The sequence below is a fragment of the Ailuropoda melanoleuca genome, chromosome 15 (assembly GCF_002007445.2).
Source record: "Ailuropoda melanoleuca isolate Jingjing chromosome 15, ASM200744v2, whole genome shotgun sequence".
Lineage (NCBI taxonomy): Eukaryota > Metazoa > Chordata > Mammalia > Carnivora > Ursidae > Ailuropoda > Ailuropoda melanoleuca.
Genome location: NC_048232.1, coordinates 60815499 through 60838992, shown reverse-complemented (window position 1 = coordinate 60838992; position 23494 = coordinate 60815499). Strand labels below are relative to the sequence as shown.

The 23494-nt window shown below is 41.1% G+C and overlaps 2 protein-coding genes across 5 annotated transcripts in view; both read left to right on the top strand.

The window, feature by feature from the left end:
• The first annotated feature begins 7337 nt into the window (after nucleotides 1–7337).
• Nucleotides 7338–23494, top strand: part of POC1B (POC1 centriolar protein B) — a 103882-nt gene continuing 87725 nt past the window's right edge. The window contains exons 1-2 of one of the 4 annotated variants that reach the window (XM_034643482.1): nucleotides 7338–7494; nucleotides 8149–8233. In XM_034643482.1, coding sequence (XP_034499373.1) covers nucleotides 7480–7494; nucleotides 8149–8233 — 100 coding nt within the window. In that variant the 5' untranslated portion in view covers nucleotides 7338–7479. Of the gene's footprint in view, nucleotides 7495–8148; nucleotides 8234–10603; nucleotides 10737–23494 lie in introns of those variants that run through there. The other 3 variants (XM_034643479.1, XM_034643481.1, XM_034643480.1) reach the window with 3 other exon arrangements.
• On the top strand, nucleotides 8538–10566 carry LOC100465100 (polypeptide N-acetylgalactosaminyltransferase 4). Its single transcript, XM_002925752.4, has one exon. The coding sequence runs from the start codon at nucleotides 8793–8795 to the stop codon at nucleotides 10527–10529; it is 1737 nt and encodes a 578-aa protein (XP_002925798.1). The 5' UTR covers nucleotides 8538–8792; the 3' UTR covers nucleotides 10530–10566.

The window sequence follows — 23494 nt, the reverse complement described above, 5'->3', positions numbered from 1 at the left end:
GCATCTGTCTGGAAGGACTCAGTGGCTTCTCCATTTGGGTGGGAAAGAGAGGTCTTATTTGGGGCTCACTTAAACACCATCTCAAGCTGTAGAGATTTTTTTTTTTTTTTGGCCCACATGAGTCTTTAAAAATTTCCAAATCGGCATACAACTTTTAAAATCAGGGAGATTTTAACTGAAATTCTAGATTTCCAGCTTACCATGATAATTTCAATGATTTGGTAACACTGGGGCTGCATTCCTCATGGAAACAATTCCTGAGATACTGTGTAGCAACTCCCCCTTTAGCTGAGGTCTGCATTTCCCATTTCCCTAATTCCCAGGTAGCTAGGGTTGCTAGATTTAGCAAATAAAAATGCAAGATATCTAATTTAAAGCTGAAGTTCAGATAAACATTGGTTTTATTGTATCGTTTTTAGTGTACGTATGTCCCACGTAATTCACGCAATTCGTTTAGGGAACTTCATCGTGTGTCTGGAAGCCCTACAATCTAACCTCCTTCCCTCCTTCTTGTTACCTGCTTGGGTTTAGAAGGTAAGTGTTTCCTATGCTTGTACCCATTTTTGCTTATTTTTATATGTTTAATACCTAATATGCTGCCTGGCTCCCTGTAGTGTGCTCAATAATGTTTGTGGAATAAATATAGTCTGGGGACCAAAATTCTGTCCCACGGAGAATGTCACTTTGTCTCAGAAGAGGCATAAAAAGGGGTAACCTCTTGCAACACATCTTGGATAAAGATTCCACATTTGCAGTGATTCGAGGGGCAGCACTGAACTAGAATTCTGGACCATTGACTTTGTAGGCTTGACTGGGTCACTGGCTAGCTGAATGGAGTTGGGCATGTCAATGAGCCTTCCTGGAGCCCTGGTTTTGCATCTCTTCATGGAAAGAATTGATCAACTTGCTCCCCAGGACTTCTACCAAAGGAGCAGTTCTGATTTCTCCCTTGTTTTGCGTATTCATCATAGAAAAAAGATCAGCGTGGGTGAAATCTGACATCAGTATCTGTCAGCAGCACAAGGAGAAAAGTCAATTAATGACTACGTAATTGGTGATAATAAATCATTGGACATATGAATAGGCTACTTTTTCATGTCCCCAGGCACTATTTTAAGAACTTCTGATCTCATACAGGAAATAGAAGCTTAGAACCTTAGAAATGCATACAGTATACTACGTTTTTTAAAGTTTAAGATGTCATTAACTAAACACCCACCATGATTTGATAACAGCTACTTAGAGGGAAAAATATATAAATTATCACATCTGATGCCAATTCAAAAAACTAAAACAGTGATTATATTTTTTTTAAATTTGAGTATAGTTGACACACAATGTTACATTATTCTCAAGTGTACAACATAGAGATCCTACCCCTCTATACATTATGCTCTGCTCATCACAAGTGTAGCTCCTAGGCTTAAACAGTGGTTTTTTGAAAAAGTATGTCTTATAATGAAGAAACTCTGGTATATTGGTGGTAAGTTTAGGAGATTGCTAATTACCTGAAACCTTATGAACAGCAGGAGATCAGGCCAGAAGGGTGGACCAACATTTATTGAGAATGTATGTGTGAATGCTTTCATTTCAATCGAGGTTTCTCGATCTCAGTATGATTGATGTTGGGGCCGGATCATTGTGGGGGCTGTCCCGTACCTGGTAGGACGTTTAGCAGCTTCCCTGATCTCTATATACCAGATGCCAGGAACACCGTACCCGCCACCGCCCCTGCCAGGGTTGTGACAACTGTAGGTTTCTCTAGAATTTGCCAAACAGCACGGGATGGGGGAGGGCTGTTATAATTAAGAACTACTGATTTAAATTATCCGATTGAGTTAAATAGTTCACGACAACCCAGCAAAATAAGGCCTCTGCAGTCTTCACTGTGCCCAGGTCACGCTGTGGTCCATGCAGACCTGGGTGGGAGCCTCCTCCTTTGTCACTCTGTTTCCACTTAGCCTCCTGGCTACCGAGCAGTGCAGCCTGTGTCAAGCGTCTCAGCGGACTGGACCACAACACAGTTTCTTCTACTTCTTCCTGTAGCCCCTCTCTCCAAGACACTCCGATGGAGTCTGCGGGGCTGGGGAAGCCGAGATATCACAGTGCTGTTGTCTGTCCTGCCTCCCTTCTCCGATGACAGGTATTTACTCAAACCTTGAAAGGGTCAGGAGACTGAGGGATAAGAATCTAACTCCTATCAAGCCCTTACTATCTGCCAGGCAGCAGATGGTAACACCTATATTATCCCTGTGTTACTAAGTTCTAAAATGGATGACTCTCATGTATTTAAAGGAAATGAATGAAAAATTTCAGGCTACTCTCTGAGATCTTGTACGGTATATGCAGGTTTACAATGCTCTTGGGAGCTATCCTGGTGTAGGCTGAAACTGGCCCCCATATGCGGAGGGCAGGGAGAGAACGGAGAAAGAGGCAGGTAGGTGGTAGGTGGCCACTTTAATAACAGCAAAGGGAACTTACATAAGAGGCTTGTCTTGGGTGGCGGTAAGGTAAATGGATCCCCCTATACATCCTCCAAATCTTAAAAGCTTACAAAGAGGCCCTAACTGGGTTCGGTTACCTGTACCATGCAGGTGTTTTCAACATCACCTTGTTTTCTCAAGGCTCTGTCGTTGGAGCAGCCTCTGGGAGCGGGAAAGAGCAGGAAAGGCAAGCAGAACCTACATTCCAAGGACGGGGGTGGGGTGGGGTGGGGTGAGGAGCCTCCAAGTGCCCACGTCCAGCTCACTGGTCAGTGTACAATGTGATAATTTGATATTCAGATATATTGCAAAATGTTTACCACAATAAGGCTAGTTAACAAATCCTTTACAACACATCATTGCCATTTTGTTGTTGTTATTGTTCCGGTAAGAACGTCAAAGTTCTGCTCTCATAGCGACTTTGAAGGATCCAATACAGTATTGTTAACTATAGTCACCCTGCTGTGCAGTAGATCCCTGGATCTTATTCACCTTATAACTGAAAGTCGTACCCTTTGACCAACATCTCCCCATTTTCCCCACCCTCAGACTCTGACAACCACCATTCTACTCTGTTTCTGAGTCTGATGTTTTTAAATTCTACGCATGAGAGATCACATAGTATTTGTCTTTCTTTGACTTATTTCACTTAGTTTAAGCCTCAAAGTCCATTCATGTTGTGGCAAATGGCAAGATTTCCTTCTTGTTTTCATGGCTGAGTACTATTCCATTATGCATGTATAATTACATATACCTCATTTTCATCCATTCATCTTTTGATGGACACTTGTTTCCATGTCTTGGCTATTGTAAATAACACTGCAAGGAACATGAGAGTGCAGATATCTTGTCAGTATCCTGTTTTCATTCTCTTTGGATATATACACAGAAGTAGGATTGCGGGATCATATGCTATTTCTATTTTTAATGTTTTGAGGAAACTTGGTACTGTTTTACAGAGTGCCTACGCTGTTTATATTGCCACCAACAGCACACATTTTCTTCACATCCTCACCAACACCTGTTATCGCTTGTCTTCTTGCTGGTAGCCATTCTAACAGGTGTGAGGTGATGGTTCACTGAGGTTCCGATTTGCATTTCCTTGATGCTTAGTGATGTTGAGCACTTTTTTCCTGTAACAGTTGACCTGTCTTCTTTGGGGAAAAAAAATGTCTACACGGTTCCTCTGCCCATTTTAAAAAATCAGATTTATGTTTTTGCTACTGAGGTGTGTGAGTTTTTATATATTTTGAACACTGACCCCTTATCAAAAACATAGTTTGCAAATATTTTCTCCCATTCCATAGGTTGCCTTTTCATTTTGTTTCTTTTTGTTTCTTCTGCCATGCAGAAGCATTTTAGCTTGATGTAGTCTCCCTTGTCCATTTTTGCTTTTGTTACGAAATCTTCTAGGAGGCAGAGGAGGAAGAGGGCCTGTAGAGGGGCCGGAGCCTCAAGGACAAAAAGATGGGAAGATGAATTCTCTTGTGAGGATATGGTTGATAGGATTTGGAAACTGAATGTTGACTGCAGTAAATCATTGATGGTCTGCAAAACAAAACAAAACCTAACGCTTTGATGATTCAGACAGATCTGGTACTTTCTAAGTACTCTCCTATACTCTGCAGCCGCTGGATCCAGAGGACTTACACGGTCTGGAAGCAGGCTACAAAGCAAGTTTCACTCCCGAGTGCCACACAAGAATGTGAACAGCAGATGGCACTTTTGTGCTATCCCTAAATTTTCAACCTTTGAAGGGAACTAACTTAAGAATGACCCCCGTTAACATAAAAATAAACTTCGATGGTGCTCAAGTGGATAAATTTGATGTCTAATTTGAGGGGAACCTGGAAAAGGAGAGCTAGTTAAAGGATCCCCTTGTCTTATGTAGTACCTTGCCTCCCATGATATCTTGTCGATTTCCAAATAGTGTGAAATATTGTGGCTTTCTTCCAGATTAATACATTTGCAGTTTGGAGTGGTTCCAAGTTACTGTAGCAAGTGGAATTACATGAATTCAAGCAGGCTTGAGGTTAGAAAAAAACCAAAAAAAACAAAAACCCAACTTTGGCCATGTTTCCAAACATCCATCTCTGAGCTTTTGCTGTTTGCAAAGGTGAGGAATAACAGACAAAACAAAGTCAAATCAAATATGGGAAAAACCATGAGAGGAGCAGTTTGGATTACTAAGAGATCAGTGAAATGGAAAAAAAAGATGTCCCCCCCCCCGCTTTTTTTTTTCCTTTTTGTAAAATTTACTGTTAGGCCAGGATACAGAATTTTACATGTTTACAATATGCCTGCCATCATGCAAAAGATCATGACTTAGTGATTAAGAGTGGAATCTGCAGGTACCCATTAAAATCTAAAGCTCCGTCACTTCCTGTGTACTTGGGGCAAGTAACTTCATGTCTCTGCATATTGATTTCCTCATATAGAAATGTACATGGTAATAATAGCATTCTTATGAGGACTAAATGTCAAATTTTGTAAGTTACTTAGAGGAGTACTTAGCATGTAGTGAGCACACCATAGGTAGATGAAAAAAAGTTTTTAAAGCCAACTTTTAGGTGATGGGCCAGTAGGTGATTATTTTCCTTCTATTCAGTTAAGAACTTGTATTTTTTTGATAACTAGAAAAAAAGTTTAAAATTTTTTACTAAATTCTGTATTTAAAAACTTCTCTTTTCTTTTGAACTAGTTTCTACATCCCTACCTGTTTCTTTTTCTCTTACTCTGCTATACCCACGATCAGACATATCTTGGCCATGAGAAATCCTGAGGTCTTGGTCATTCCTCAGAGTTTCCAGAACTATTATTTTTGATTGCAGTCGAATACACATAACATCGAATATACCACTTTATTCATAAGTGTACAAGTCACTGGCATGAAGTACAATGTCTCCAACCATCACTAGTACCTATCTCCAGAATGTTATCATCTCAAACAGAAACTCTGTGCCCATTAAACAATAATTCTCCATTCTCCCTTATCTTCACCACCTCTGGTGGCCTCCATTCTACTTTTTGTCTCTATGAATTCAACTATTTGAGCTACCTCGTATACATGGGATCATGCAATATATGCACCTCTGTGTCTGGCTTATTTGTTTAGCATATTGTTTTCAAGTTTCACTCCTGTTGTAGTATGTATCAGAATTTCATTTCTTTTTATGACCAAATAACAGTTATTGAATGTACGTATCACATTTTATTTGTAGAGTCATCTGTTAGACACGTGAGTTGTTTCCACTTTTTGCCTGTTGCAAATAACGCTGCTATGAACCTTGGTGTACAAGCATGGTGAACAAGTATCTTTTCTAGTCCCTGCTTTCAATACTTTTCTGTGTAAACCTAGGAGTTAACTTGTAGAGGAGCTGCTCAACTGTTTTCCACATTTTACATTCAAACCAGCATCCAGCATTATTTTTAAGTACTTTTTTTTTTTTAAGTCAAACGTAGATTGGGAATATGTAGCAAAGCTAAGATTCCTGCCACAGTTTTGGTAAGTTGCTGGTATCAACACTCTTGATACATGACCTCCTAGACTAGAGCAATATTTCTCAATGTACACAGCTAAGATTCCCTTATAACCCTGCAGGGCTCTGATCCCACCCTTTACATGTTGAATCAGCATCTCTGGGGATGGGGTCCCCTAAATAATCATTATGCATGCTAAAATATGAGACTCAGAAACCTAGACTGTTGAGTTCTTGAGGGCAGAAAGAATATCTCAGTTGCCCTTGCACCCCTCAGGGCCAAGCAGGAGAGAGTCAACAAACTTACACCTGAATTGAACTAGTACTGAAATCTAAAGGTATTTCCTATCTTCTTAATTGCTATGTACAGTATTTACTAAAACTAAGTTCTATCACTAGATAACTAGAGCACCTGTAATTAAGGTGAGTAGTATACTTTGCATCTACATCAAACATGTATCTTACCAGGTGTGGTCCATTACATCCTTTTTTGCTGCCAGTAATGTTTATCTTATATGTAATTTTCAGCTGAGTCTTTCATGCTTTGAGGTAGGTTAAAAAAGGATACGGACTTAGAATTGGAAGATGTGACTCTGGGATCTTTGACAATTATATCTAAAATATCTAGGAATCAAGCCAATAATCTGTAAACGTTGGTAACAGGTTGACACTATCAAATTCATAGTGTTGCCGAAGCGCACATGATATTATGTGTAAGAAAGCCTGCTGTACAAGGGGCTATGGTTACTATGTGGCCTAATAATTTAAACAAAAAGTTTCTTTCTAAGGCTTCCTACAGACTTCAAACATGCTGCCGTGTAAGTTTACTGCTCTAAAGCAAACGCTAATGAGCAGAGAATAGAAACACATAACAGAAAATCATTAAGTGGATGCACAACATTCGTTTGTCCCCTCAGTTTATCCAGCATCTATACACCACGAAGCGTACTGTGTGAAAAGCAGTGATTAAATAAATTAAAATGTGTCCTGCAGGGGTTTAGTTCCTGTGCGTATATTAATAATTATCAAGCTGCCCAACTTCAGATCAAAACTCCCTTCTCCTCGTCATTAAGCTGTTGGGGACCCTCTTCAAATTCGTGGGCGCTGTCTCTTTAACGTGTAGTAGAACTCCGATTGCATCGATCATAGCCTCATTACCCTTCCTCGCATCGGTCTCATTTCCAACCTGGTGACTGCCCTACTTCATAATTTCAAGCCGCGGGGAGCGCCAGTGTTAGTAAACGTTGGCTTTTGTCCGTGGTCACACCTGACCCCGGGCCGCCCCGCCTGCCAGCCCGCTGCGGCCCCGCTCTCTCTGGCTCCGGCGACGCCTCGGGGCTCGACTGGCCATGCCTGGAGCGCGGGGTTTGACTGGGCCGCCGTTGTTGTAGTGACCGGGAGGCGCCGCCGCTCTGGGCAGACGGTTCCGGGCGCCGCACGGTCCCCCCTCCTACCCCCTCCCCTCCCTTCCCCCGGTTTCCCCCGCCGGCTGGATCCCGGCGCCGACCGCTCCTCCCATGGCCTCCGCCCTGGTAAGGAGGGGCTGGGGGGCGCATCCCCTGAGCTGGTGCCGCGGGCTGCGGAGCCAGGTCGGGGCCGCGCTCGCACCTGGCGGGAGATGGAGGCCGGCGTCCGCAGCCGGGTCCTGAGCCTCTAGTCCCTCGCCCCTCGCCCCGGGGCGTCCACGTCTCACTCTGTACTGCTGGGGCCGAGTTATGGCCAGATCCCGGGCGCTCCTTCCCGCGTCCCGGAGCCCCGGACCGAGCCGGGGCAGCCCCATGGCCCCCAGAATTCTCTGAGGGTTTCCGTGGAGCGCCTACGTCAGAATCACCTGGCAGGTTTTAAAAAGTACCGAAGCCGGGGCGCCCTCGCACCTGTGACTCCGAGCCAGCGGCCGGGGCCCGGGAACGTGCATTCAAATGAGTTGCCCAGGTGGCCCCGCGGGCGCGCCCGATTCTGGGAAGCGCCCATGGCGGGTTTTGCAGGTTCTGCGTGGGAAGCCGGCGGTGGGCGTCCCCCGGCAGGGATCCGAGCCTGTGCTCGCGCAGGGCACCCCTGCCCCGCAGGCTGGCCGCCAGTGTGGCCGTTCCCAGGCAGGGCGCCGGGGGAGGGGACCGCCCTGATCCCGGAACCCCCGCGTCCGAGGTCTGCACCTGCTTGCAAAACTTGACAACTTTCCTTCCCAGGAGGACCCCGCTCTGGAGCGATATTTTAAGGGCCACAAAGCTGCGATCACCTCCGTGGACTTTAGTCCCAACGGCAAACAACTTGGTAAGTGTTATTCTCTCTTTTTGTGATGAGGCAAATGGTCCAGTGGTCCGAAACCTGGCCTCCCGTCCACACTGGGCCGCGGGAGAACCACTGAGGACCTGGGTGGAGGTTGAGAGCGGCCGGAGACTCGGGCACCTTGGTCGTGTCGGTCCCGACCACCTTACTCCCATCCCAGCCACGCAAAGTCCCTACAGGCCTGGGCCTGGCCGACGACTTTCGCGAACTAACCACAAGGAGGAGTAAGTGGGAAGGGGAGGGGTTTGTCCTGGGCCCAGGGAGGGTGGGGTGTTGGCTAGAGAGTTTGTGAAAAGTTGTGAGAAGAGCAGGAGGAAGCGGGGAGAGAGGAGTTGGGGCTGTGCCGGAGGCCAAGGACTGAGAGGTCTCAGGTCACCCCTGGAAGACCCCGTGGCTGGAAAGGAGCCGAACGTCTGCGTCAAAGGAGGGACCCGCTCGGAAGTTCGCTCCTACCTGAGCCGGGAGCTCAATCTGCGGGTCCGCAGCCCTTCTCCTGCGTGGTGACTCTGGTGGCCGCGTCTGCGCCCTAGCCAGGAGGATCCGGATGGCCGTGAGGTGGACCTGGGCAGGCAAAAGCTGTCTGTTGCTGGCGCTTTTAACAGTGGCCTATATCCTGGTGGAACTCTCGGTCTCTACTTTCCATGCCTCCCCAGCAGCCGACCTTTCCAGGGAGCGGGGGCCAAAACAGCTTTCAGACCCCTGGGAAAAGGCTGAGGATTTGTCTCGACCGCTCTATAAGAAGCCCCCTGCAGACTCGCATGCACTTGGGGAGTGGGGGAAAGCCAGCAAACTCCAGCTCAGCGAGGGTGAATTGAAGCAGCAAGAAGAACTTATTGAGAGATATGCCATTAATATTTATCTCAGTGACAGGATTTCCCTGCATCGCCACATAGAGGATAAAAGAATGTATGAGTGTAAATCCAGGAAGTTTGATTATAGGAGACTTCCCACCACCTCTGTTATCATTGCTTTCTATAATGAAGCCTGGTCGACTTTGCTCCGCACCATCCACAGTGTTTTAGAAACTTCTCCTGCGGTCCTTTTGAAGGAGATCATCTTAGTGGATGACTTGAGTGACAGAGTTTATTTGAAGACACAGCTTGAAACTTACATCAGCAATCTTGATAGAGTCCGCTTGATTAGAACAAATAAGCGGGAGGGGCTGGTTAGAGCCCGCCTGATTGGGGCCACGTTTGCCACTGGGGATGTCCTCACTTTCCTGGATTGTCACTGTGAGTGTAATTCTGGTTGGTTAGAACCACTTTTGGAAAGAATTAGTAAAGATGAGACGACAGTTGTTTGTCCTGTTATAGACACCATTGATTGGAATACTTTTGAATTCTATATGCAGACTGGGGAGCCCATGATTGGTGGATTTGACTGGCGCTTAACTTTCCAGTGGCATTCTGTCCCCAAACATGAAAGGGACAGACGGAAATCGAGAATTGACCCGATCAGATCACCTACCATGGCTGGAGGACTGTTTGCTGTCAGCAAGAAATATTTTCAGTACCTTGGAACATACGACACTGGAATGGAAGTGTGGGGAGGTGAAAACCTTGAGCTGTCTTTTAGGGTGTGGCAGTGTGGAGGTAAATTGGAGATCCACCCGTGTTCCCATGTGGGCCATGTATTCCCCAAGCGGGCGCCATATGCTCGGCCCAATTTCCTACAGAATACTGCTCGGGCAGCGGAAGTGTGGATGGACGAGTACAAAGAACATTTCTACAATCGAAACCCTCCAGCAAGGAAAGAAGCTTATGGTGATATTTCTGAAAGAAAATTACTACGAGAACGGCTGAAGTGCCAGAGTTTTGACTGGTATTTGAAAAACGTGTTTTCTAATTTACACGTTCCAGAGGATAGGCCAGGCTGGCATGGAGCTGTTCGCAGTATGGGAATCTCTTCTGAATGTTTAGATTATAATTCTCCTGACAACAATCCCACAGGTGCTAACCTTTCCCTGTTTGGATGCCATGGTCAAGGAGGCAATCAATTCTTTGAATATACTTCAAACAAAGAAATAAGGTTTAACTCTGTGACAGAGTTATGTGCAGAGGTTCCTGAGCAAAAAAAATATGTAGGAATGCAAAATTGTCCAAAAGATGGGTTCCCTATCCCAGCAAACATTATTTGGCATTTTAAAGAAGATGGAACCATTTTTCATCCACACTCGGGGCTGTGTCTTAGTGCTTTTCGGACACCTGAGGGTCGGCCTGATGTTCAGATGAGAACTTGTGACGCTCTAGATAAAAATCAAATCTGGAAGTTTGAGAAATAGAAGAGCACAACAGCACTTTCTTCCTGAGCTGACAAGAGCTTCCAGAAGTCAAAGAGCCGGTAAAGAACCTCAGTGAAGATTGTATTTTATCAGAAGTCACCCACTGGTCATCTGCGAGAGTTCTGTGAAACCTGTGTTTCATTTTGGTATAGAACACTGAAAGTGGGTGCATGGAGAGCTGCTGTTTAATCTCAAAGTGCCTTACTGGTGGGTTGTCTTATTTAAGAGCTTTGTCAATATGGTTTCTTCTCCTTAAAGAAGTTGACTGTGAATTGAGATACACAAAATATTTAAGTGCCAGACTTAATATTACAGAATGTAAAAGTCCAAGCAGAATGAGGCATGAGTTATATTGATGGGTAAGTTCACTGCCCATCCCTTTAAAAACAAAATTCATAAATGTGTGGTTGGAGCTGTTGCTATTTTGATTGTATGTAGGATTTGAATTTCTTTTAGCCAGCACATTAAGATTTAGGTGTTTTTTTTATTATTTTAATTTTCCTTTAATCAACCGGAAATCAAAGAAAGTTGATCTTAAGGAAAAAGGACTGGTTTAGATGTATGTTTCATTGGAAGAGGGCATTAATTTGAACGTGCATTTGGAGATCTTTTTTAGCATGGAGACATCTCAGAAAAGTATACCCACGTCTGAATGAAATGGGGAGATATTTACATTCCACACTTAGTGAACTTGAGCTATTAGACTTCATTGATCTGTCTTGATACCTCATATTGCTCTGATTTTGTAAGCTGTCCTCTCTGTGAACTCTTTTTTTGTGTGTGGGGCATTTTCTGATTGCACTTCCTTAAGTTATGAATGTACTGGCGAGGGACTCATTCACAATACTGTGCTTCCCTTTGTTAATGCTTAATCGTTTAAAGTAAACACAGTTGTTGGCTCTCTGAACTTAAACCCAACTGCATTTACTGAAATGTGTGAAACTGAAAGTGGGCCCCGTGCTACAAAGGCTGTGGGATTCTTCTAGGAGTTCTTCCTGATTAGGATATTTAAGGAATCATCTTAAAACAAGGAAGAGGACTGTCTGGGCACTGGTGAATGCTGCCTTGCAGCCTGTTGTCAGCACCGAGCACCCAGCCTGGCACTTAGGCAGCTTTCAGTAAGTGGGTGAATGGATGGATGGATGGATGATGAATGAATGGATGGATGGATGGATGGATGGATCAGCCATGGAATGAGATTTTGGTCCTGTTCTTTGACCAAAAGACTGTTTGAGCCTCAGTTTTCTCATCTGTAAATGTGGGTGCCAGATTAGATCTCAAAGATCCCTTCCAGCTCTGAAATGTTGTAATTACGTGTTACAGTCCCTCTTGCAGTCTTTATAACACTTTTTATCTCTTCACATTTAACACAGATAATGTGGTCGAGCAACATTCAGTCCAGTTGTGAAGCTGGAAAAGAGGGACAGTTTTAAAATTAGTGAGTGGAGGGTCGCGTGGGTGACTCAGTTGGTTAAGTGTCTGACTCTTGATTTCATCTCAGGTCGTGATCTCGGGGGTCATGGGATTGAGCACCATAGGGCTGTGCACTATGTGGGGAGTCTGCTTGAGATTCTCTCTCCCCCTGCCCCTCCTTCCACTCTCTCTCTTTCTGTCTTTGTCTCTCTCTCTCTCTTTCAAATAAATAAATAAATCCCTAAAAAATAATTAAGTGAGCTGAGCTCAACTGAAGTGGTTTAGTTTGGATTGAGTGGAAAGTTGTTGTGGTCAGTGTTTATATTCATTTTACTTTGACAGTTGTTGAACCAATTTTGTTTTTATCTTTACTCTTCAAACTCTAAAAGTAATCTTTTGGGCTAATCATATAAATATTTTCCAAAACAAATTATCTGAGAAGTAAGCATACTTTTTTTTTTTTTAAGAAAAAAGTATGTTTACTAGTTTTATTTCAATGCTATATCCAGAAATCACAGGCTGAATTTACAATTAAATCTCAGTTAGTTCACTTTGGTCTAGATTTATGAAAAATGCATACTCCATAGAGAATTAGATAACAGTACACATAAGTAAAGTTGTTTTCAGTGTGTACATGAAGACCGGAGAAAAGGAACTTTGCAGAATGTGAATTTAAGAAAAGCTTTTAGGATAACCATTTCAAAAAGTTAAAGTGCTATGTATCTTGAATATTTTATTTCTCTTTTGCTTCTTAAAATGAAAGTGTGTTAATAACTTTCATTAAGTTATTTAGTAACCTTAAAGTTTATCAAAGAATTGTCCAAATTTCATGTGCAATGTACATGGTCATGGGTGTAATTTAAGGATTTATAAGAATACTCTGAATTTTGCAAAAATGGTTGACAGCAGTTGTTCTCCTAAACCCACCGTCTCCTCTTGCCCAGTCTACTTTTTAATTTAAATTACTCTTTCTCTTTTTATTTATTTATTTTTGTTCTTGTTAGCCCACTGTCAAATGGAAAAACTAAAATTGATGTATTCTGGAAGTACTTACTGAAATCACTTTTATTCCAGTGTCTTGCTGCTCCTGTCAAAAGGTGAAGGGGGCATTGAAAAGCAAAGTACTTAATTGTTTACCCGTTGCCTAAATTGCAGGCTGTAACCCACTGATCTTTTTGGAATTTTAGGATAGCGCTTTATTTATATCAATAACTTGAAAGGGTCCGGTTATTCATTCCTCCTGATAGTGTAGGTTACAGAAGAATGAGACTTTCGTATTTTCATCTATAGGCATTTCCAATTTAATTTCAAAAACATGCTGTAAAATTACAAGCAAAATTTATTTTTATTCCCTAATTCCAATTTATTGGTACCAAAGCTCTCTTTCGCTGTAGACAATGAAGAGTTGACCTTTTAAGTTACTTACATACTAGTAACAGTTTCAATGAAATATTTGGTAGACAAGAGGTTTCCATTTTAAATGGTCACTGTCATTTAGTGTCCAGTTCTATGAGTAGATTGTCTAAATAGGCATTTCTAGCAGTCATCTTTTAAACAAATGATAACCTAGTCATCTGCAGGATCTCTGTAACTCAGAATATCTTGTTTGTATAAGAAAATGTGTTTACTTCCCTAGGGGTAGGCTCCTGCATGTTCATTATATGTTGGCAAATCGAACTTTTCTAGGTTGAAGACAAGAGGTTATTTTTAAGTTGTAGAATCTTAGTGGTTTGCAGATCTCAATTTTAATTAATAAAATATTTAGTTTTGACTTGTTTGTCCCTTTAAATTGCTATTTTAATAATATTTTTAAATGAGCACAAAAAATGTTGAGTTTCAGATTAATCTCTTTGGAACAATGAATTTTTTTCCTTTGTGATAAGCAGTTTCTATCCTTTTTTCCCCTTTTGTTAATGGTTTTTGCAATATTGATTAAGACATAAAATAAAATGTGTGGCTAATTATTTTTGCAAATGGATTCTAATAATTTTAGTCCATGGATCATTGTTTCTGTGTACACATTTGTTGATGGTAACAGGTGAGTTAAGCTTGTAATTGTTTTGTTTGTTTGAAAATACAGACAGAATGTTAAAAAGTCAAAGTTCCTGCATTATTTTGCAAGGTGTCATTTACCAACAAGCAATCCGAAGTGGTGTTAGCACTATTAATGCATGTGTTAACTACCCATAAACAAACAGGAAATGATCCCGGAGCTCTGGGACCCATTGGGGGCACTATCTGAGCAGGTGAGCTCCTGGACACCTTAACACCAATTTCAACACCCTAGGCTGAAAAGAAATGTGTCTATTCTATAAACCACATAACCTCACATTTCCCTTAACCTTCTCTCTGCATCACCCCATGCTAAGTACAATTCCTGTCCACTAGCCACATCTGTCTTCCTCCTTAGTGATTCTGCTTAATGCCCTACACCCATGCCTCTCCCCAGCCTGAGACACTACCTGGGAATCACTATTCTAAGTGAATAATGGGGATTCACTATGCTAAGACGTCTTATAGCCACATTTAGAATATGTATAGTTGAACTAAAGATATTTTTACTGATCTTTTGTTTTTTTACATATAAAGTGTCACTATTAATATGGATGTTATAATTTTGCTGTCTTACTAAGTGACGGCAACCCCGTGCAAATCATTTTATCTCTGTTTCAGTTTTATGAAGGTGAAGAAAGAGTGGGAAAATCATAGAGACAGTACATAGTGTTTGCCAGGGACTAGGGGAAGGAGGAGTAGAGAATGATTGCTAACGGGGATGGGTGGTTTTTTTGTTTTTCAGTTTTTGGGGGGGGCAGTGGGGAGGGGTGTGATGAGAATGTTCTGGAATTACATAGTGACAGAGGTTGTACAACTTTGGTAAAACACTGAATTATACACTATAAAAGGGTGAGTTTATGGTATTTGAATTACATCTCAATTATTAAAAAAAAAAAACAACAAATACAAAACTTTAGGGAAAAAGAAGAGGCTGGAGAATTTCATGTATCCCAGAAAAGATTTCTAAGTCCCTCTGTGCCTATTAGACTTTAAAACAGGCCAGCAGGATTTACTAATACTTGAGTCATTTTGTAATTCAGCAGAATTAAGAAAGCTAGATATATATGTGAATTAGGCTGTGAGTAGAAATAGTTTGTATTGGAATTTTTTTCTAAAATTTCAGAGAAATCTCAATCAATCCTTTTGAACAGAAAGTAGGGATTATTATAAAAGGTGAAATGAGCTCCTGAATCATATAGTTGTCCAAGGCAGAACTGAAGAGCAGACAGGTCCTTACAACTTGCGAATAATCAGACACTACTTTTCCTTTTGTGCCAAGCTCAATCACTTTCTCAGGGTGGCCTGGGAGAGTTGTCTACTGCAGGCCAGGGGTGTCCTTGGCTGTGTGGTCACTATTCTAACCCTCTTATTTGCATGTATCTAATCTTGTTCAAAGGGGGAAATGGGAGGTACTCTATTTATTTAGTACTCCTTTATTTAGTTAATGCTACTGTGTGCCAGATGCTAGCCTATGCTCTGGGTATACATACAGAGGTGAACAAAACACGTGTGCTTTTTCAGGGCGTATGAAGAATTCACAGCCCAATGATAGAGACAAATATTAACTAGGAAATACATAAATCATGTGCAAGTACAACTTGAAACAGGAAAAGAGGTTCATGGTATGAAGAAAAGGAAGAGTGCTTTGAGGAAGAACAGTGGTGACATAATATGGGGTTAAGGGACAGTCCTCTGTGGGAGTTAGATTTAACTCAAGACCTGAAGGAGAAGTTAGGCCAAGACTGGGGAGAGAATAGCATATGCACAAACCAAGGGTGGGAAAGAACTTGTCCTTGATCAAGGAAATAGAATAAGGCCAGAGGTGCTTGGCTGGCTCATTCGGAAGATCATATGACTTGTTGATCTCAGGGCTGTGAGTTCAAGCCTGGCATTGGGTGTAGAGGTTACATACATACATATGTACGTACATACATACATACATACATATACAAACAAACTTAAAAAATTAACTTAAAATAGAAGAAGACCAGAAGAGGTAGAGCCTGTAAACAAAGGAAGAGAGCGAGCTTTGGGAGATGAGTTTGCAGGGGAAGGCAGAGACAGCTAGGTGAGTTCTTGGAGGCTAGAGTGGGTCAAATTGTGGCACTTTAAACATGTCCCTGAAACCTCTAAATATAACCTTATTTGGCAAAAAAAAAAAAAAATAAGTTCTTTCCAGATGTAAATAAGTTAAGGATCTCCAAAAGAGAACATCCTGGATTATCTTGGTGAGTCTTGAATCCAATGATGGGTGTTCTTATGAGAGACACACAGAGGAGATAAGAGAAGGCATGAGAAGCTAGAGGCAGGGGTTGGACTCATGCAGTCATGAGCCAAAGAGCTTCTGGAGGCCTCAGACTCTGGAACAGGCAAGGAATGGAATCCCCTTTAGAACTTGAGAGATTCCTGGCAACACCTTGGTTTTGTACTTCTGCCCTTCAGAACTATACAAGAAAATTTCCTTTGTTTTAAGCCTCTAAGTTTGTGGCGGTTTGTTATGGCAGCCACAGGAAACTAAGAGGCCATGTTTTAGGATTTTGTTTGGAGAGTTGTGAAAAGTTGTTGAGGGGTTTTAAGTAAGGGAATGGCATGGTATGACTTATACTTCAAAAAGATCATTGTGGCTACTGCGTGGAGACTGAACTGTTTATGTAGAGAAATCAATTAGGAGCTTTTTAGTAATAACAGCAGGAGATGATGATGGTCTTCAAACTAGGGTGGTGATCTGGGAAAGAGAGAAATATGGGAGTTACTAGCATAAAGATGGTATTTAAAGTTGTCAAAAATTCAGAAATAACAGAAGTAAAACCAAGCAATCCCTGAAATAGTAATTAGTAAAAGTTTATTGCGTGCATACCATAAAGACAGTTTGCAAACTGGGAGCAACTCAAAGCATGGAATGAGGATCAGAGGTACGTTATAAAGCAGCTTTTATAGTAAGAAAGCAGTGACTTTATTCTTCACACTGATGGCTTGTAATATTAGAATTCTCTTAAATGATAGGGTGTTGGTCAGCAGTTAGCTTGGGAAACAGTTCAAGTTTTGCTTATGATTTCCAAGGACATAAGCAAGAAATGATCCAGGTCAAGTTAGTTTTACAAAATAAGCTAAATTAATCTTTGTATGACTAAATAGGTTTTGTCTACTCAGGGAATTTTCAAGGCTGGTCTCCATTTGTTTTTGATTTTAGCAAAGTCATGGGAATATTTGAGGTCACCTGGGAAGAACATAGAACAATGAGGGCAAATGGCCCAAGGCTGAGTATTAAAGATCTCCAGCCTCTAGACCCGAAGAAGAAATGGCAAAAGAATCTAAGAAGGGATAATCAGAAAGATAGGAGAAAAACCATGGGTATCATGAAAGCCAAGGTCCAGGGTGGGGTAGAATTGTTGAATTGAGAGAAGAAGATATTACATAGTAATTAGGAGGGGCACTTGGGTGGCTCAGTCGATCAAGCGTCTCAGGTCATGATCTCAGGGTCTTGAGATCGAGCCCCACACTAGGCTCCGCGTCATTAGGAGAGTGGGGAGGGGACTATTGCAGCCTTAGGCACTGCTGGACAATATGGAAGATCCATGTGAAATTAGTGGTTCTGAATTTACAATGTTTTCAATCTGTTTGGGGAGTGTGTCTAGCCCTTTTCACTGGTACATATATAGTCCCAGAAAAGGCAACGTGATTGGGACTTGACTGGGGAAATTTGAAGGAAGGAGAGAGGGTCCAGGGGTTGAATATATGTGTAAGAGAGGGATTATCAATTGGATAAGGAGAGAAATGAAGATTATAAATTGGAGGGAGAAATGAAGAGAGCCTCAGGGGAGAATATAGGTCAATGGATTGGAGTTCTGAACATGATAGACGTTACTTGACTATGCTGTAAGGAATGCAGGTTGTCAGAGGATGATGGCTTTCGATTCATGATCTGGGAAGGGTTCAGGTTCTGCTGATGACAAAATGCTGGGTGTGGCCACTGAACGAGTTGCTGAGGAAGCCTGGAAGTAAAGGGCTTTGGTTACCCCTTGGTCTGAAATGCTTTTCACTTTTCACTCTGCTTGGCTGGCTCCTTCTTGTCCTTGATGCCTCTACTTAAAATGCTACTGATAACTCCATCTGAATTAAGTATTCTACCCCCACACAAAATTCTTATTATGACTTCCTGACTTATCTTTCATGTCTGTTAGCACAATTTAAAATGTTTGCCTGTCGTTGACTTGTTTTCCTCCTCTTCATCTGAATGTATGCTCCCCATTTAGAGATTTTGACTATTTTGTTACTTAGGACTTTCCCTGCTCTCACCACAATCCCTTACGTGTTGTAGGGGTGAGATATCTGTTGAATGAACTAATAATATCAGGAGTTGGAGAGGAAAACTGTGACCTCGGGTAGGTGAAATTTGAAAGAGAAAATGTCACTTGAAAGGGTTTCGGGGAACTTGGGGTTCCCAAGCAGAATCAAGCGTAAGTGGTTGAGGAGAAGGGACTTTCAGGGAGGAGGAGGTGGGTAAAAGGGAAATCATCTAGTGGGCGTTCTTCTGGCTCAGTGATAACTTTTGGAAAGGAGAGAAGGCAGAGCTGTTAGGGTCAGCTAAGGGGACGTCCAGAGCACTGTGGGAATGAGTACATGTGATTGCTGACCAGAGGGGCTCAAGGCTTCGACTTCTGGTCATGACTGGGGGAAACAGAACATAAAGTATGGCAGATTTATACTTGATAGCCTTTTCGAAGGTAGTGGGCGCTTGCCTTTCACAGGGTTGGGAAGGATCAGAGGAGAGGGGATTTGGGAAGAAACAATAACCTGTGAAGTGTTTCCATTCCTTTTTATGGGTGAAGGTTCAGTGACTTTGCTGAAGCTCTATAGCCTGGCTGGGCCTGTTTTGGAGTCTGATTCTGGAGCCACATTTTTCCCATTAGGCTAGCTTCTCAGAGGGCAGCACTCAAGTTTATTTAAACATTAGAAGAGTTTAAAAGTACTGTCATGTGGTTTGTAGAATCTGAGTTGCACTTCAGAAATTTTTATTTTAATTTACATAATTTTATTTTTTAGTTCACTTTTCATTTATTTATTTGTTTATTTTATAATGTTGTTAGCCACTGTGTAGTACATCATTAGTTTTTGATGCAGTGTTCAGTGACTCATTAGCTACGTGTAACACCCAGTGGATAACACACACGTGCCCTCTTTAATACCCATCATCCTGTTACCCCCTCCCCTCTGAAACCCTCAGTTTGTTTCCCTGGGGTCCGTAGTCTCTCATGGTTCATCTCCCGCTCTGATTTCTCCCCCATATAATTTTAACATTGCAGTTGTCACTTCCCCCCCATTTTTTCCTTCAAGGTTAACCTGTCATCGACTCAATCCCTATTAAGCCTTTAGGCTGTTCGTAGAATAAATGATGGTAAAGAACGAGTTAACTTCTTTCTTTCTTTCTTTCTTTCTTTCTTTCTTTCTTTCTTTCTTTCTCTTTCTTTCTTTCTTTCTTTCTTTCTTTCTTTCTTTCTTTCTTTCTTTCTTTCTATTGAATAGGAGCAGAATGAAATTTGTAATTTTTAAGTTGTTTTCCTGGTGGTGAAACCATAGTAAAAGTTTGCCAGAAATTCTCTTTCTATTATGGTTCTTGATGGCAATCTGTGTAGTAGTTTTGTTAAAGTTTCTCTTACTATTCTAGTTCAAAAAATTAATCCTAAGTGCTAAAGCAATCTAGTGTATGCACTGAGAGGCAGTAGCAGAGCACCATGTTTCTTCAGTTTTGATGTCCATCAGACTTATTGAGAAAGTGATAAAAAAAAATTCAGATTCCTTGGTCTCACCCTAAATAATGCTTAATTTGCTGGAAATACACATTTTTTATAGAAGATTTTTTAATTAATTAATTTATTTATTTTAAAAGAGAGGGAGTGAGTAGGGGGAGGGAGGGAACCTCAAGCAGACTCTGCACTGAGCACAGAGCCCACTGTGGGACTCGATCTCACAACCCTGAGATCATGACCTGAACTGAAACCAAGAGTTGAACACTTACTGACTGAGTCACCCAGGTGCCCCTGGAAACACACATTTTAAACAAGGTTTCCAGTAATTCTAATGGAGATAATCCATACATGCCCAGTGCTTCTCAAAGCACTGGGTTATTAGTTAAATACCCAGGCTTTGGAGTCTGCTAGAACTGGGTTAAAAATGGACTCCATTACTTTCTGCCTCCGTGACCTTGGGGAAATCCCACCTAACCTTGCTAAGCTTTATTTTTTTCCTCATCTGTACAGGAAAGATAATGATATTTACCTGCCTCGTTGTGTGGATTAAATAAAATCATGTTTATGAAGTCTTTAAAAGTACTTGGCCCATAGTAACAACTCAGTCAAGGTGCATGTTGTCCATCCTCATAGAGATGTGGAATTGGAATAAGTTAAATTAAGTTTCTCCAGATTGTCATCACTAGAGATTATTTTTAAAGTACCCACAGCTCCTTTAAGACCGTGCTTACATTAGTAAGATAATTACTTAGTGTCCGCTAGAAGGAAAACATGATTAAATAGTCCCTCAGGCAGGGCAGAGGAATGTTCAGTTAGTGCCATCACTCATTTATATTATTACATGGTGCTCGGAGAACACAAGCTAATTCCAAAAGTATTAGATAGGTATTAAAGTTTATCTAGTAAAAAAAAAAATAAAGTTAATCTAGTGAAGATTAGATTATTATCTTTTTATTGGGCAGCCTTCTCTCTTTTATCTAAGTTTATAGATGTGTATGCTTGGGAATGATATTTTTTTCTTTTCTTAAAAATAATTTTAGAAAACTCCTTCTTGCGGATTTCCTTAGAAGATGTCCTTGTTTATTTTTCCTTGAAGAAGGCAGCCTGGAGTTTCTTTTGTGACCCAAAGACAAGCATGAACCTGGAAATGTAACAGGAAGTTCAAAATCATGGTGTCCTCAAAGTAGAAACCTGAGTTTACTTCTCGTAGTGCAGTGCAAGGAGGGCATTATCAGGGTCCAAAATATATAAAAGACCTGTGAAATAGTTGAAAGATTAAAGAATTTCTATATGAAGGTGACCTAAATTATTGGGACTCTCTTGAATATGGGATGGAAAAGCCTGAGAGGGATAATTCAAATGTATAAAGTTGTGAAAGATACTATATTGTGATCACAGACCTTTTTGGAAGTTTAAAAACATGTACTCTTTGCCCCATTCATAATTCTTTTGGGAACTGATCACAGTGATGTACTTGCACACATCAGAAATGACACACGTACAGTACAGCATCATTTGTGAAAGGGCAGGACTGTACACAACCTAAACAGGGTAGACCGGTTAAATAAATTCAGGGGTAGCTACACATGAGAAGACTATGTAGCTATTAGAAAGAACAAGGATACTTCCACCTCCAGTCAGGACAGGGTAATTGGTAGCCAGAATTGCCCTCCCGCCTGAAAACAACTAGAAAATGAGACAAAATGTATGAGGCAACTGTATTCAGGCATTAAGCAACAGAAAGTGCAAAACTGTGATGATCCCGGCAAGGAGAGAAACACACCAGGTGAGCCCGCAATCAGGTGGAGCTGAAGCAGTGACACCCTGGCTGAGCAGAGGCAGCAAAGGTCATGGTTCTAGAAGTGATTCTGGAGGGGACTACTCCAAGAATGATGGACACATATTAGAGAAGGTCACAGAGGCCAGTTTAAGGGGCTCTCGCTAGCCAAATTTGGAATAGTATGAGTCAAAATAAATAATGAAATTTGTGCATTATAATCTGAGTTCATATTGATAAAATAAGCTAGTGAATAAAGAGAAAAATAGAGGAAGGGGAAGTTCTTCCTTAAGATAATAAATTAACAAATTATATGTTAGTTCATTAAATTATTAATATAATTTCTAATTAATTGGTTAATTATGGAAAGAAGGTAAATTACCTAAAGAAGGAGGAGTTAGAAAAGCATTAAGGATGCTAAAATTAGTGTGTGACAGCTTATTGAGGAATAGGGTATTTAGATAGTCTTAAAGTATCTCCCCACAAACAACTTACTGATTACAGAGGGGAACAATACTAACTCTACTAGGCAAAAATCACCTAAATCAAGTGAGCAAAGTAAATCTCACCAATATTATGACAGACAGACATCACATACACCCTAATATGATAAGGGCATAATAAAACTTGGGAATTTCCTATTAAAAGGACCATCAGGAAAAAAATTGATAAACATCCCACAAAAATAATAGGTCTATATTCTTTGAGAATATTGTCAATAAAGAGAAAAAGTGACTTAGGAAATCTTCCCAGGTTACAGGAGACCAAAGACATGTGGCACTTAATGCAGTGCATATCCTTGAATTACACCGTGGACTGGGTTTAATTTAGTTTCCTGACTTTGTTAACTATACTATGATGTATGTCAGTGGAGTATCCTTGTTCTTAGGAAATGCATACTGAAGTATTTGGTAGTAAAGAGATATTATGTTTCTAACTTTCTTTCAAATAGTTAAGAAGGAATATGCATGTGTAAGAGTGGTGAGAGAATATAAAGCAGATAGAATGTCAACAATAGCAAAAATCTAAGGTAGAAGATATAAGGGAGTTTCTTGTACTACCTTTGTGTCTGTTCTGTAAGCTTGAAATTATCAAAATAAAGTTTTATCAAAACTAGGGAGGAAAAGAGTAAGACAGTTCTATGTACTGTAAAACACGACCTCCAGTCTATTGTACTAAGTGGGCTGCTAGAGAAGAAGATGCAGAAGCAAAATGCAGAATGGCAGGAATTACATGTTACTATTTGTATAAAAAATACATGCGAATACACATGTATTTGTTTAAGCACATAGGAGGGTACTCCAGAAATAGTTGACATTGGTTGCCTCTAAGAAGGGGAAGTGGGTGGCCAAGATCTGGAAGGAGATTTTGGTAAATACCAATATCATGCACATATATTACCAATTGAAAAGATAATTTAACAATAAACTCAAAAATTGGAGGCAATACCATTTTTTTCTAGGATACGGTATTCCTGACAGAGCAAACTTCTAAATAACTTCAGCTTTGGGTAAATCAAGGAGTGAGAGATCTTGGGTTGACTAAAGTTATTGCTACTTAGGGTGGCACAGTAACTTTTGGACATTATGGAAAGCAAACATGTTCTCCATTAGTATGTTCCTTGTTACCTCCAGAGACTCAGCTTTGGTGAGCACTGACTTTGTTTTTTCTTTGGTCCTAATGAGGATTTCTTGAAACAGCGAATTATTGTTATAGAATATGAATAGTTTTTTTTTTAATGAGTGGATTTACCAGTTAACCTTTTCTCTTAACTTCCTGCCTTTGACATTTTATCTCAAAATAGACCCGATGATGAATGCTACAAGCGTTGACATTTTAAATTATGTGGTAATGTTTATATAAGGTGGGGCTCAGTGGAAACGTATGAAAGCAAATTCCACGTCGACACTGTACAACATGGATATTGATAGTCAAGTAGTTCTTATTATCACGGTATGAGAGATTGGTGGGAT

Coding starts and splice junctions, on each gene's coding strand:
- LOC100465100 (XM_002925752.4), top strand. CDS start 8,793: ATGGCCGTGAGGTGGACCTGGGCAGGCAAAAGCTGTCTGTTGCTGGCG.